At 47.8% G+C, this 13,339-nt stretch overlaps 3 protein-coding genes across 3 annotated transcripts; 2 read left to right on the forward strand and 1 right to left on the reverse strand.

Annotated features, from left to right (window-relative positions):
* Positions 1-6,149: 6,149 nt before the first annotated feature.
* N7500_002459 (Zinc finger C2H2) lies at positions 6,150-7,346 on the forward strand (the record flags this gene model as incomplete). The annotated part of the gene is made up of 3 exons (XM_056673605.1): positions 6,150-6,580; positions 6,657-7,182; positions 7,236-7,346. 3 exons carry the CDS (start codon positions 6,150-6,152, stop codon positions 7,344-7,346), a joined length of 1,068 nt encoding a protein of 355 aa, XP_056534130.1.
* Positions 7,347-9,043: 1,697 nt separating this feature from the next.
* Positions 9,044-11,030, reverse strand: N7500_002460 (gamma-glutamyltransferase family protein; the record flags this gene model as incomplete). The annotated part of the gene is made up of 4 exons (XM_056673606.1): positions 9,044-10,321; positions 10,374-10,723; positions 10,783-10,801; positions 10,866-11,030. 4 exons carry the CDS (start codon positions 11,028-11,030, stop codon positions 9,044-9,046), a joined length of 1,812 nt encoding a protein of 603 aa, XP_056534131.1.
* A 589-nt stretch (positions 11,031-11,619) lies between these two features.
* N7500_002461 (uncharacterized protein) lies at positions 11,620-12,967 on the forward strand (the record flags this gene model as incomplete). The annotated part of the gene is made up of 3 exons (XM_056673607.1): positions 11,620-11,807; positions 11,870-12,188; positions 12,245-12,967. 3 exons carry the CDS (start codon positions 11,620-11,622, stop codon positions 12,965-12,967), a joined length of 1,230 nt encoding a protein of 409 aa, XP_056534132.1.
* Positions 12,968-13,339: the final 372 nt, after the last annotated feature.

The raw sequence follows: 13,339 nt of genomic DNA on the forward strand, positions 1-13,339 counted from the left end.
AATCGGACAATTGCTATAGGATCATCCTCAGACTGCAGAAAATCGAGCCAATAGAACGGACGGTAGAACCAACAGCGTCAACAAGCAGGACCAGGCAGATGCACGGCTGGCCAGAACCTCGGATGTGCATGATGTCATGCGTGTGGTGATCGTCTATCATTGAGTCCTGGTCTATACACTAAATTCGAGCGCATAGATATGTTGGTCTGATTGGTCAATATCCGTTGATGGATGTTTTGACAGATATTCCTCGAATGTGGGATCCTACGGTTGGCTTCGTCCCAAAGAACGGTGTAATGTTCCTTAATTAGTCTGAGGTAATCCCCTGTTATGCTGGCTAATTCAGTCCAGCTGGATAGAGCTCCGGCTGGATTGAGTCTAGTTCCTCTCAAAAAGGCAATCTACGGAATAGGCGGACTGAATCTGGAGTGCCAAACTGGAGACCTTACACACCCGTTGATCTGCAAAGGCCCACAGTTGGCCATGTGGTCTCGATGGTAGAAGCGAAGGATTTAGCTCCGTCGCACATCGGACGATATGACCTTCCGTAACGGTCTCCGCAGAAACTCTGTAGGAAAGAAAAAAAAAGGGGACGGAAGCATTGACGAAATATGACCCGTTCCGGGTAACGGAAGTACAATATACGTAGATCTGGTTTGCCCCATACTGTGTGCACTATATACCATGTCTAGGGTAAATAAATGCCTCCCAAGCTTTGATTCATTTCCCCCTGTGTTGTGCAGTTTCTTATTCAGGCCTAGAGGTGATATTGGATGTCCAAGGTACTCCGTACCTCAGGCAACGAGATCATGCTGACAACTCATTTCAAACTCTCATTGTCAGGTCTAGTCAACCTACCTCACAACGGTGCCTGGTAATATTCTGCGTTCATTCTTCGGGTGCTCTATATACCTGCCACGATCACCCCATAGGTTGAAAAGTGTCTCCCGAGCCGATCGGGGGAAAGTACTTTGTGTAGATTAATTAGATAAACAAGTATAACAACAAAGACATCAATGTCCCGGATCAGCACGAGCACCTTCCTAATTGTCACGACTTGCAGGTCGGTCCATGGACACGGACACGGTCAAGATGAAACAGCAGTCACTTATTCCTATTCGAGTTAATAGTCATTACTCTTTCCTGAAAGTGGCTCGCCTTGCATGCAGATCCTGCAGTGGTTACGTGCCCTAAATTAGCTCTCATTTTCCCTTTTGTAATCTAGCCACATGGGCTACAAGGATCATGATTCTTGGCACCCCAATGCAAGACCAATGCAAGACCAAAGCCCACTGCCAAAGGAAAAGGAAATGAAGAGGTGGGTTTAAAATTAATGCCGATGTTACTCGGCCGTCCACAGTTCGAGATGAACTCGGGTCCTGTCCATGGGTGTAGCTTCCATTTCTCACTGACAATGAAATAGAGATCACTTTTGTTTTTATTTGTGGCCAGAGTCAAGGCGAGTATAGAGGAAGAAACCGGTTTCTCGATACTCCATACATAATTTTCCGATTGCTTTACTCTGTGTACCTCAGAGATAGAATCGTGATGGTATCAGAACAAGGATCATTACTAATTAAAGACATCGGTGCTTGAAATCTGCCTTGGAAAGAAACATGGCCACATGGCATGATCTGATCGACGGGGCTATCTGAAACGTGACTTCAGCCAGGAGATGCAGGGGTTTTACGCCTTCGCGTATATTCTAGGTGGACGAAAAAATAAATACCCACAAAAAAAAACACAAAGTCAAAAGAGAATAATCCAACTTTGGTAAACTCCACTTGGTCGAGCTCAGACCTCAAAACTCCTTTGTGATTCTGCGATCTGAGCGTGTGGGGAACCCCAGGAAGTAGACTTGATGTATACAGATGTATATTGTACTGGGACGGAGTCGATGCGAGAGTACTAGACACGTATAGGTCCCGGTAGCATGGATCAAGGTCTTGTAGCTACTCTGTATCTAGTCTGCGTATCCTCGTGGAATACATATTCAGTGACTCTCTCGAAGAATCCTTGCAAGTGTGCTATATTCGGTATGGTGCGCTTTAGTGGAGGCACAAATGCCTCATTTCTAAAATCCGCTTTAATCTCAACCATTTCCCCGAAAGATTCTGTATAGAGCATGTGCATTGGACACCTTATTTAATATACTTATATTGTCAGGCATTTCTTTAATTCCAAGGGGTAGAATATCTAGCTGTGACACTTCTTTAAGTGCACCCGTGACGCTGGGTCAGAAAGACCTCGATAACGACGATCTGCGAACGGGATTGGACCGCGCAGATCGATCAGAACCTCTGTGGACAGAGTTGGAGGAATTCAATAACGGTGCATTGAGCCACCCGTTGTATCCGAGAGATGTGTTACTGGAGTTACGTAGGGGAAAAAAAAGCAGAAAATCGACGAAAATCATGAAAAGTGGGACCTGAACTAGACTGAATTTGTATAATGTACAAGGGTATTTTCCACGTGGACCACAAGGCTATGCCTATTTGAGTTATCCGAAATGTATCTAAAGTTCGAGGCTAATGTACTTGCATTTGCTTTTTTGGAAAACCCTCTCGGGATCATCCGCAATCCCAGGGGTATCTCTATCTTGAACATGGTATTTTACTGTACAGATGAGAATATTCGCTCACTTCCCTAACCATTACGTGATACCTACTAATGTAATATGACTTGCCTAGACCTTGACAAATCAAACATAATAGCCATCCCTTATTGAATCTGAGGTGAGATTCAACTTCCATGGAACAAGATGATGTAACCGCTAGAAGCAGACATACTGCAGCTTCATGAGTTTACCACCTTCTATGCTTGACTGGAACCTCAATTCAACCTGGGGCGAGACCCGGGGCCACCAACAGACCAACGTGACCGGATTGGGATCAAAGAGCCTCTTAAAGCTTGAGAGGGGCTGGTGGGGACAAGCAAAAAACGCGCATTCACGCTGTTAATTTCTTTTGCATGTCTTTTCATTTCATTTTTTCTTTTATTTTTATTTTTATTTCTCTCCTTTTCCCCCTGGTATTCGCAGAAGGAAATGTGTAAATTTGACAGTTTCAAGGGATGTCTAAACAACTCGGGTCAATCCTGGGGTGTCGATCTTGGAAATCCCGTAAATACTTTAAAGGGTCGGGAACATGGGGTCACGTTGATCTTGCACACGTGTTGCGGATAGCTTGGATTTTAAATTAATTGAAATTCGAATATGCGATAGGCAGATTGCTCCTGTTTCGGGCATCGCTTTGGTCGATCAGGAACGAATGAGGGAGCTAGAATATACTGACGGAGTACAACATACATGTTGTATAACAACGGTTGATAACATGTGCCTCCCTGCTGGCCGTGGAGCTTATATCTTCTTAACATGTGACAAGTCAACGTCGCCCAAAATATTATTTTCTCTCGAAAATGTACACTAGCGTGCACGGCCTACTCCGTATCCCCACCCGTGTTGATTTTAAGCATCTAAAAAAAGAACCAACATTTAATCGAGCTCCCTGACTCGCTCTTCTATACAGATGATCACGGCCACTTGTCTGCCCTTCTTCATGGTAATCACCCGTTGCTTACTCGTCTTACGGTATGCTGAAGAAAACGATTCAGAGTAATCTTCATATTTAAAACGGATGTCGGTAGATTTGATTGTAGATTTCGACAAAGACGATATTCCCAAGACTGACAGCTCGGTCTGCAAGAAATCACCGCCAATAAAATTCAGCCGTGGGCAGTATCCAAATGACGACTAGCGGATCCCAACAGCGCTACGAACTAACAAGCGCTGTTTGAAAAGACGGGTTGGCGAGCAGCTTTCGGTAAGATTTGATCTCCCACGATCCACACAGACGCAAGCGAAAAGAGACTAACAACCACGAGCCATGTGGGAAATTGCAAGCACAGGGGGAAATAGCGTGAACCCGTCAAATCCCGGATATATAATATCCCCTCGAAAACGCCATTGGTCCATGATCATCCACCATAATTAATAGCATGTCCCTCTACACCGGAAGTGGTTTAGATCGAGATTATGTACACTGCGATAACAAATGACGATCGATTTTAACTCCGGTCCGAGCGAAAAGAAAAAGAAAGAGAAAGGCAAAAAAAAAAAAAATAAATAAATAAATCAAAGCTTTAATTATATTTCCGGTATCCCCCAGGCTAAGCCCGCTCTCTGACCCTAACCGCAGCAGCCGATCAAACATGGACGAGACCCTCTCCGGTTAGTATACACATGGAGGCAGGGAATGTATGATGCATCATTTGTGTCTAAACTTGGAAGCTGGATAAAACACAGGAGGCTGTGGTAGTTCCCGCATGCTGCATATTGGATTCTTTTTTTTTTTCTTTCCATCTTATGTTGTATATCCAATTACAAAGAGCATTTCAAGACCTGCAAGAATGCCTTGCATTACAGATCATCATTCTCCTTGCTTATGCAGCAATACACATTGCAGACATATGTAAGCATTGATTCAAACCCCTCCCCCACAGCCATCCATCTAGTGTCTGGGATCTGTCTTTGCAAATGTAAACAGTCCCGATAGTGACGAACATCAGCACGGGACATTCACACCTGATCCTTCGAGATCCCCTGCATATGTTGTAATGTGCACGCCCGCTTGTTTTAGTTTATTGTTCCTTGATCCTTTTAGGGATGTGCTTTGCAGAAGGATTCATTCCAGAAATATAGGGGAACCTGGGATAGTGCCAATAGCGTGTTTTAGTGATGTAGTATATTAAGTAAAAAGTTTGGTACAACATAGAGATAGTGTTACCGTCAGATTGCCACTGGGACTTTTGATGCTTGCTCTGCCACGAGGGTGACAGGGAGCTATTCTCCGGCTATGCATGGGTGCATTTGCCCCGGGAGTGTGGAAATTCAATAGTACAATATAGACCATATAGTAGTCGTTCCATTCCGGACGAACACTGACGTTTTGAGGGTCGGAGCCGGGAGTTGGGGTATCCCCAACCGTCTAAGATCGGCACGCTGAAACAACGTAAACTTTGGAAAACATGCCAAGACTAGCCAAGGATCCTAGGCTGACTCTCTTGTTTATTCTTTTTTCTTTTTCTCTATTTTATCTATTTATTTATTGATTTATTTATCAATTTCTCTGTTGGAATATATTTTATATCCTTTTCTTTTAATTGCCTTGTCTACTTGGGTTTAGTGCCTAGTATTCATCGGCTCCAGCTTCGAGGACTTGGATCCACTGCAACTCATGTCAAGATATCCAACATCCATGGTTGCAACACTGCCCCTGTTTTGGTTCAACAGGGAGTACACGGTAGATAGAAGCCAGAGCTCGAGGTCATCTACATTCCTAATTTGGTCAATTTCCCGCCAGTCAGCCCTGTTGCGATTTTACATACTACCACATTCGGATTAGCTCCCATTCTGCGAGTTGCCTAAACCGGCGCATCATTTACCTTTTTGCCGATGGGGCAAACCCGTTTTCCCTATGAGCTTGGACGATGGGAAAGCTCCACGCGGGATTTGGAATATCAGAGGCCTCTTACGTCCACAGGGGAATTTGTCTTCTATCAGAGTTGGTATGGACTTGATCATGCATATGATTGCTACGCCGTACTTGACTATAGATAGTAAAGATTTAATGGAAGCAAATATAAATTTAGTACACATTAATAATAGTACTCGAAAAAAGCAAAAATCGGACCAACACAGGTTATTTCGCCCAATCTCTCATAGGTCCTTGAAAGGGCGGATTGGAAAGTGCGCCTCAGCCGCAAGTCAGTCTAATGCAATCCCCCTGTGTAAATTTAGTACGGCTTATGCTCTGATCATCCCGAGAGATCTCCACGCCCGTGCTGGTTTTCTCTGGATCTCAGTTAGCCTGACTTACTAGGATTTAGTTATTTTGGTTGGAAAATTATTATTAGTCTCGCTAATTCATTTTCGATTTTATTATATATTGCTATATATTAATTTCCTCCAATTTACTCAAAGTCTATTAATCCGTAGATCTGTAGGAACAGCGCTTTTAGTGTATCGTTCCTATATCAGTCCACCCTCCTCTCTGTCTTTTCTTCCTTCAGGATTTCTTTGCTTAAATCTTCAAACCCACTTATTTGATATTTCAATTCCTATCTACTCTTTCCCTTTCTCTTGACATACCATGGCCCGAGGATCTTCAGGACGCAGTCCAAACCATATCGTCTCGGTCTTGAACTCGCCTTCTATCTCCTCTTCCTCTTCACCGGAACCTCAACTTGCTTCCAACATGGCTCGAAAGAACATGCGCCAGAGCTCTCAGGATGATACTACGATGCCCGTCACCTATACACCAACCACCCATCGCATCAGCAAGGCCAAGAAGGGAAAGCGCGTACACGCCTGTCAATACCCAGGATGCGGAAAGGTCGGCGCAATGATATATACACCTATCGAATCAATCAAACTGACTCCATTGCAGGTCTTCACCAGGGCTGAGCACCGAAGACGCCATGAGTTGAACCACAACCCCGAGGCATCATTTCGCTGCGCAACACAAGGATGCAAGAAGGCATTCCACCGCGCTGATTTACTTGCGCGCCACATGGAGAGACAGTGAGTACTGCGAAAGGCTTTTTTTTTTTTTTTTTGTTCTTTGGCCATATGGCCCACATACTAACAATAATGGTAGCGAACTCGAATCGCAATCAGAGCAATCCTGGGTATCTAACACCCCCAAAACCGTAAATGAGTCCACTGTCCCGCGCTGTATGTCAATGGATCACGGAATGCCATTGACCGCAACCTCCCATTCACACTCCATGTCCATCGGCTCACTCGTGGGACCTGGGGTTCATCCGGACCTGGCCAGCGACTGCTTATCAATGTGGAGCGGCGTGGACCTACCTCTACAGCCCCGCCCGGCCTTCCACAGCCATCTCCCCGAGTCCGTTGATGACAATCCGTTCTATTCTTCCCCAGCAGAGACCTGCCCCTCGCCTTTGTCGGATGCGACTTTCTCTCTTCCTCCCCACTCTAGCTCCTCCATCTCTTCTGCGTCTGTGTCGGTCATCGATCAGTACCCGAAGAATATCCTCAAGGGCGATGTCACTTCATCCCCGCTCCAGATGCACACTCCTCTCCGCTGGGATACCGATGCGGGTATGCCCCCATCGCACCTAGTTCCCATGTCCATGGGAGAGAATATGATTCAGCCGGTGAGTGTTCTTTGTGATTCTTTGGTACGGCCATTCAACTAATATACCCGCAGCCCGTTCAGTGTCACTACCCCTCTCCTTCATGGTCTAGCGCAGACTGCCTTCCCTACGAGGACCAGGTCCACTCCATGCACCAGTTCCAGCCCGTGACCTGGGGCATATGAAAAGATCATCGAAGCTCTTTGAGCAATGTTATCAAACATTGATCATAGACTGAATCTTATGACTACATGACCGAGCATTCACCTCCATACGAAACCAGGATGCTCCAATAGCCCTGGGAATCCTTGGACTCCAAAGGCATATGTGGGTCCAAGGGACGGCAATCCCGAGGCTGGTGTTGGGCAGTCTCGACTTCCCTACAAATATCTCAATCATCATTCGCAGGACTCTTCACCGTCTCCATTCTCCGGAGCATGACCAACTGGACTCCGGATCCACCGGTCGCGGTCGCTTCTAGCAACCGATTCTTACCAATAGACCGATACCCGATTTCCCGATATTGGTTTGATTCTTTGGTCCTAGACCCTAACTGGGAGAGTTAGATTTGATGGGTTTTTTTATTTCCTTTGTTTGACGTGTTTCTTTATGTTTGATTTCCGACGACACGATCATGATTCCCTTTCCTTTTGGCAATTCCTGTCTATACCATCTATACCCATGCAGGCCATTTTCAGATGTCTCAATTTCATTTCCTATACAGAATCCTATAATATATATAACATCTCTCCAAATCCATCTCCATATACAACGGATCGGTAAGTTTAGGGAAGCGAGATAAGCGACTATCCGATTTGAGCGGAAATGGATTCCAGGGGAACGCCCAATCCCTGATTATGTAAGGCGGCACAAAGCGACCCTTTCCAACCTGGGAAAAAAACAGATCAAATCTCGATCCAACGCGATAAGTCCTAGAAAAATCCATGTGTTTACTTGAAAACCCAAAGACCCCTCTCTCGGCCGGATCATGGACTCCATTTCTTTGAGACCCGGCCGACTCCACTTCACTTTAGGACCAGAAAACCGAAAACCGATTTGACGCTGGATCCTCTATTCTCTATCTGGTAAACGGACAGGCCCTATCCACCTTCTTGTCCTCCGCTAGACTGCTTTCGGTGTCCTGAGCTTGGAGTGGATACTTGGGGTCTTTTTAATCTCGCGTGGAGAGAGGTGGGTTTCTATTCGATCTGGATTTGGTGTACGGAGTATGGGATTGTATACTCCGTATTGTATGAAAGATGGAGAACGAGGGAAATTGGGGATGAAGGCTTGAGGACTGATTTTTAGTTTATGATTGATCACACTTGACGTTGACGATGATCCTTTCTTGCGAATGGGAATATCTCCTTTTTGCTTCTGGAGGACGGAGTACTCCGAACCGAGTACCGTTTACCTTTGGAGAGCTCCAGGGCTGTCGTGGACTCGGTTGTGGAGCACGGATAGTCTGGCGTTGTCGATCAGGGGGTTTGGGAGTCACGAGGCTTTTTCAAGGCCTTAGGCTTTCGACTCACTTGCCTGCTTGGGTGATGATGTGCGTTTGTTGATTTTGGTGATTCGGGGGCTTGATGTGTGTGCTATTGCTATGGGGTGTGGAGTCTGGAGTGTGGAGCACTGAGTGGTCTGATGAATGATGTAGTTGTATGGATATAATGTCTATGGGTGATATCATAGTGAACATCGGAGCAAGATTGTATCAGGATTTATGGGCGTACGTCGGTAGAGAGAAAACAGATATGAAGATGTTTCAAGAGATATGGACCGAAAGACGTAAGTAGAGAGCCCGAGTCTCCCGATATCATCACTTGTGACTATGTACATAGCCTGTAATTGAATTTTGATCTTTATTATTCTCAAGAATATCCTACAGCAAAGGGAACGCCATCCCATCGCCTCGAAGATCACTGCCTGCAGCGTAAACCAGCTTGCCATCGTCGTAGTACGAACGAATGATCTGGCCACGACCAAACATAGCGCGCTTCCATCCAGTCAATACCTCAATCTTGTGACCGAGACGACGCAGACCCTCCACAGTAGCATCACTAATACCCTCCTCAACCCACACCGTGCGGTCAGTGCTCTCGTCCGTCGGCGCAGCAAGACAGAAACGCGGCGAGTCAAGCGCTGCCTGGGGATGATATCCAAAGGCGAGCATGTTGAGCATGACCTGCACATGACCCTGTGGCTGCATAAAGCCTCCCATGACACCGTACACGGAGTGTAAGGAGCCATCGGCGATATTAGTGATAAGGGCGGGGATGATAGTGTGGTATGGCCGCTTGCGGGGAGCCAGGGCGTTAGGGTGGCCTTCCTGAAGCGAGAAATTGGCACCACGGTTCTGCAGCGTGAAACCACAACCAGCAGGGATGATGGCTGTTCCGAATCCAGCGTAGTTGCTGTTGATGAAAGAGATACCGTTGCCCTCACTATCTGTCACTGCGAAGTAAACGGTGTCGCAGTGGTTGTGGGCCGGACTGCCGTGGTCCATGATGTCTGCTGCACGTTCGGGTGTGAACAGCTTCGCCCGCTTTGCGAGGTATGCGGGGTCGAGTAGACCTTGCGAAGGCACGCGCTCCACATCTGGGTCGGTGACCCACCAGGCTGCGTCGGCGAAGGCGATGCGCAGACTCTCAATCACGGCGTGCAGGTACTCGGCTGAGTTGTGTTGAGCCTCGGTGAACTTGGGGATCTTGCCTGATTTCTCCAGTTCCTCCATGATGCCGAGTGCCATTAGCGCCACGATGCCCTGGCCGTTGGGTGGGTGCTCCCAGATTTCGACGCCCTGGTTGTCTTCACCTTCTGTGCCGGGTGTCGCTTTGGAGACGATGTCCTGTCCGGTGAACTTGAGTGAGATTGCATCGACTTCCTGTGTCCCGACCTCGGCGTGGTAGGCTAGATCCTCGAGGGACATGTAGCCGCCCTGGTCTTGCACCACCTTGACGATGGCCTCTGCGATCCGGCCCTGGTAGAATCCTTTCTTACCCTCTGCCGCGAGTGCGCGGAAGGTCTTGGCTAGGGTGGGATTCTTCATGATCTCGCCTGGGAGCGGGGCTCGTACACCATCTTTGGCTGAAGGATCGACTTTCAACATCTCACGGAAGTTAGGAGAGGCATTGCGGATGTCATTTTCAGAGTCATTCCACTATGCATGGGTTAGTTTACGGTGCGAATGCGCTTGGAGGTCGAGTACTTACACCCTGAGACGAAAGCTCTGAAACGGGGAAACCCTCCTCTCCAAGCTCAATGGCAGGCTGTAGGATTTGCTCGAGTGATAGCTTGCCGCTGCCGAATTTCTCAATTGTATCAACCCATCCTGCAGCCGCTCCAGGCGTAGTCGCGGATAGAGCATTCAGCATAGGCATGTTGCCCGGCTGACCGGGGGCCAGACCGAGGTCCTTACGGACTTTCTCCAAGCTAGCTTTACCAGGGTACCGACCAGAGCCATTGAGCGCATGCACCTTCTTCGTCTTGGCATTGTAGAAGAGACAAAACATATCACCTCCGATGCCCGTGGAGCAGGGCTCGGTCATGTTGAGTCCGGCAGCTGTAGAAACATGATATTAGTTCATTGTTTGCTGTGATTATGCACGAGGTGAGTCTTACCCACGGCAACAGCGGCATCCTGAACAAGAATATCACAGTTAGTATCGAAGTACAATGAGACACATCGGATTCAAGGTGCATACCGCTGCGTTTCCACCCTGACTCAGGATCTTATGACCCGCAGCAGCGGCTAGTGGTTGACTGCATGATATGATTCCCTTGGTGCTGTGGACGGTACTCCGCCGACTAGCAAATGGGACATAGTCCGCATTCGAGCGGGTGTATACGGCTTTGGCGTTGAGAGGCATGACTTGAATGATGGAGAAGTGGGATGGCGGGGGAATATGGGGAATAACAGATGCTTATTAACCCATTCTCACAAAGAACGGAATTGGGGGAAGTTGAATGACTCCAACTTTACAAACCTTATATATTACCTTATATAAATCCCCTCCGTCTCGGCAGAGTCCACCTATTTTGTATAATTCTATGCATGTGTAGAACCTCGATTTTGCACCTGACCCTAGAGCCCTAAGAGATAGTGTATGCATGGAATCTAGAGAGATCCAGTGTGAAGATATCAAAGCGTCTCCTACCCGATTAGAACATCAAGGCGCTTGTACATCTGTAGGGTTCGGAGTCAAGGATGGTCCTCCCCGGTATCTTTGGCCGAGGTATGACGTGTGATTCTCTACATATCAGCCCTAGAGAAAAGACAGTCGACTGTCGAACAGTCAAAATAGCCCCGGGGGTACGGGGTAAAAGGATACGCGATTACATAACTCACCGCCCCGGATCTTCGGACTAATGAATCCCCCATCCCACCTTGCAGTTCCCCAGCTTATGCCCTATACCATATCTGATGGAATCCTGAGAAAAGGCCTCTGATGGAGCAGCATGGTGGTGTTTGTCGACCTCGACGATGCAATTCCGGATGGATCGGCATTCTTGGAGAAGCCATTCCCTTTGACGGTTGACCCCATCACGTCGGAGCCGGCGGAACTACCCGCATCGTCTTCCCCGAATGAAACCGGGATACTAAACCCCAATCGAAATGGCTTCTCCGCGGCTTTGACTTGTTATCCGTAAGTCTTTGTTTGTTACCCGACAACTATGACTCAGACCCAGCTAACAGGCCAACCCATAGAATCGTCAAAGAAATCGCTCGCGCCATCGATCTGAATACCCTATATGCCCTCTCGAGTACATGTCGCCAGTTCCACGTGAACTTGGCACCCTTCCGCCAACAATTAGTAAAAGCGACCCTCCGGTGCGAAAATGAATACATCGAAACCCTAGCAGAAATGCTAGACAGCGGCTCTGTCCTCCCAGACAGTGTCAAATCAGTCATCCGACTACTAAGCCGTCCCAGTGGCGATCATACCCGCATGACCCGCGGGAAAGTGGCCAAATGCGCGCGAGATATGGTAGGCGAATGTCGACGCTGCGCCAAGATTGTATGCAGAGTAAGTTCGGATCCGCTCCCCCGAACAAGAAAACCAAGTCGCTAACCCCACTGTAGAACTGCACAATAAAACCCCCTTCCCAGCCAGCCCTTAGAAACCGTATTCGCCGCCTCTGCGCACCATGTGGAACAGCGCCACTCTCTTCTCACCTCTCCTACCCAACCTCAGATTCGCACGCCCCCGAACCGTGGGACGAGAATAGCGTCGCGGCTATTGCGTTTGCGCGCAATCCCTGCAATTGCCAGGAAGCCGTCTGGCTATGCACGCAGTGCGGGACGACGCTGCGCAGCAATGACACGACATACCGTCGTGTCTGGGCGTGGCGCACGCGCTACAGCACGTATCTCGGCGGAGGGCTAGGTACTGGCATTGGTGAAGGCAGCCAGGGTGTTAAGTGTGGGCGTGGTGAGAACTGTCTTGCTGCGCAGGAGATTGAGCTTGAAGTTGACTGTGAGGCTGATGAGGGGTCTGGGTCCGGGAGTGATACTAGTAGTACTGAACAGAGTACCGCAGCTCCATCGTTTGGTCATGAGGAGGCTGCTGTCTCGACCGATAGCCATGATGATGTGGAGCCTGGGTATTTCAGACAGGAAGTCATTGGGCTAGGCGGTGTGGTCAAACATAAGTCCAAGAAAAGAGTTAATGTTGGTGCTTGTGTTGTTGAGTATGAGGATGAGAGGGAGACGGGGAATTATCTCGAGAGGGAGGAAAAGGGTTTGTATCGTGGTTGGTGTGGATGGTGTTCTAGAGTGATTCCGGCGAAGAGCGAGCGGGCTTGATTGATATTGCTTATTTGGACTGGCTGATTTAGGGCTTTGCGTGTTGCATGGGGCATTTTATGCTCTGGCAACTTTTCCACGCTTTACGACTGATGCCATTGGTGAACATACTACGGAGTACCCTCACATTAGATGACATAGATTATGGGACATGACCCGGATGATGAGATTTTCGCCGGAGAGTCCACGGACGAATACTACAATGGCCTCGAGATAGCCTCAAATAAGCTATGGGATCTGCGAATAACGATCTCCAAAATCAAAAATTCTTGTCAAGTTGATGCATATTGAGCCAAATCTGGCTAAAAAAATCAACAAACTCCTGCAATGATTCGCTCCGCAATGCAGCCCTAAGGGGCACAAATTCATCAA

Source organism: Penicillium coprophilum (assembly GCF_028826855.1).
Source record: "Penicillium coprophilum strain IBT 35676 chromosome Unknown utg000002l_segment0_segment1, whole genome shotgun sequence".
Taxonomy (NCBI): domain Eukaryota; kingdom Fungi; phylum Ascomycota; class Eurotiomycetes; order Eurotiales; family Aspergillaceae; genus Penicillium; species Penicillium coprophilum.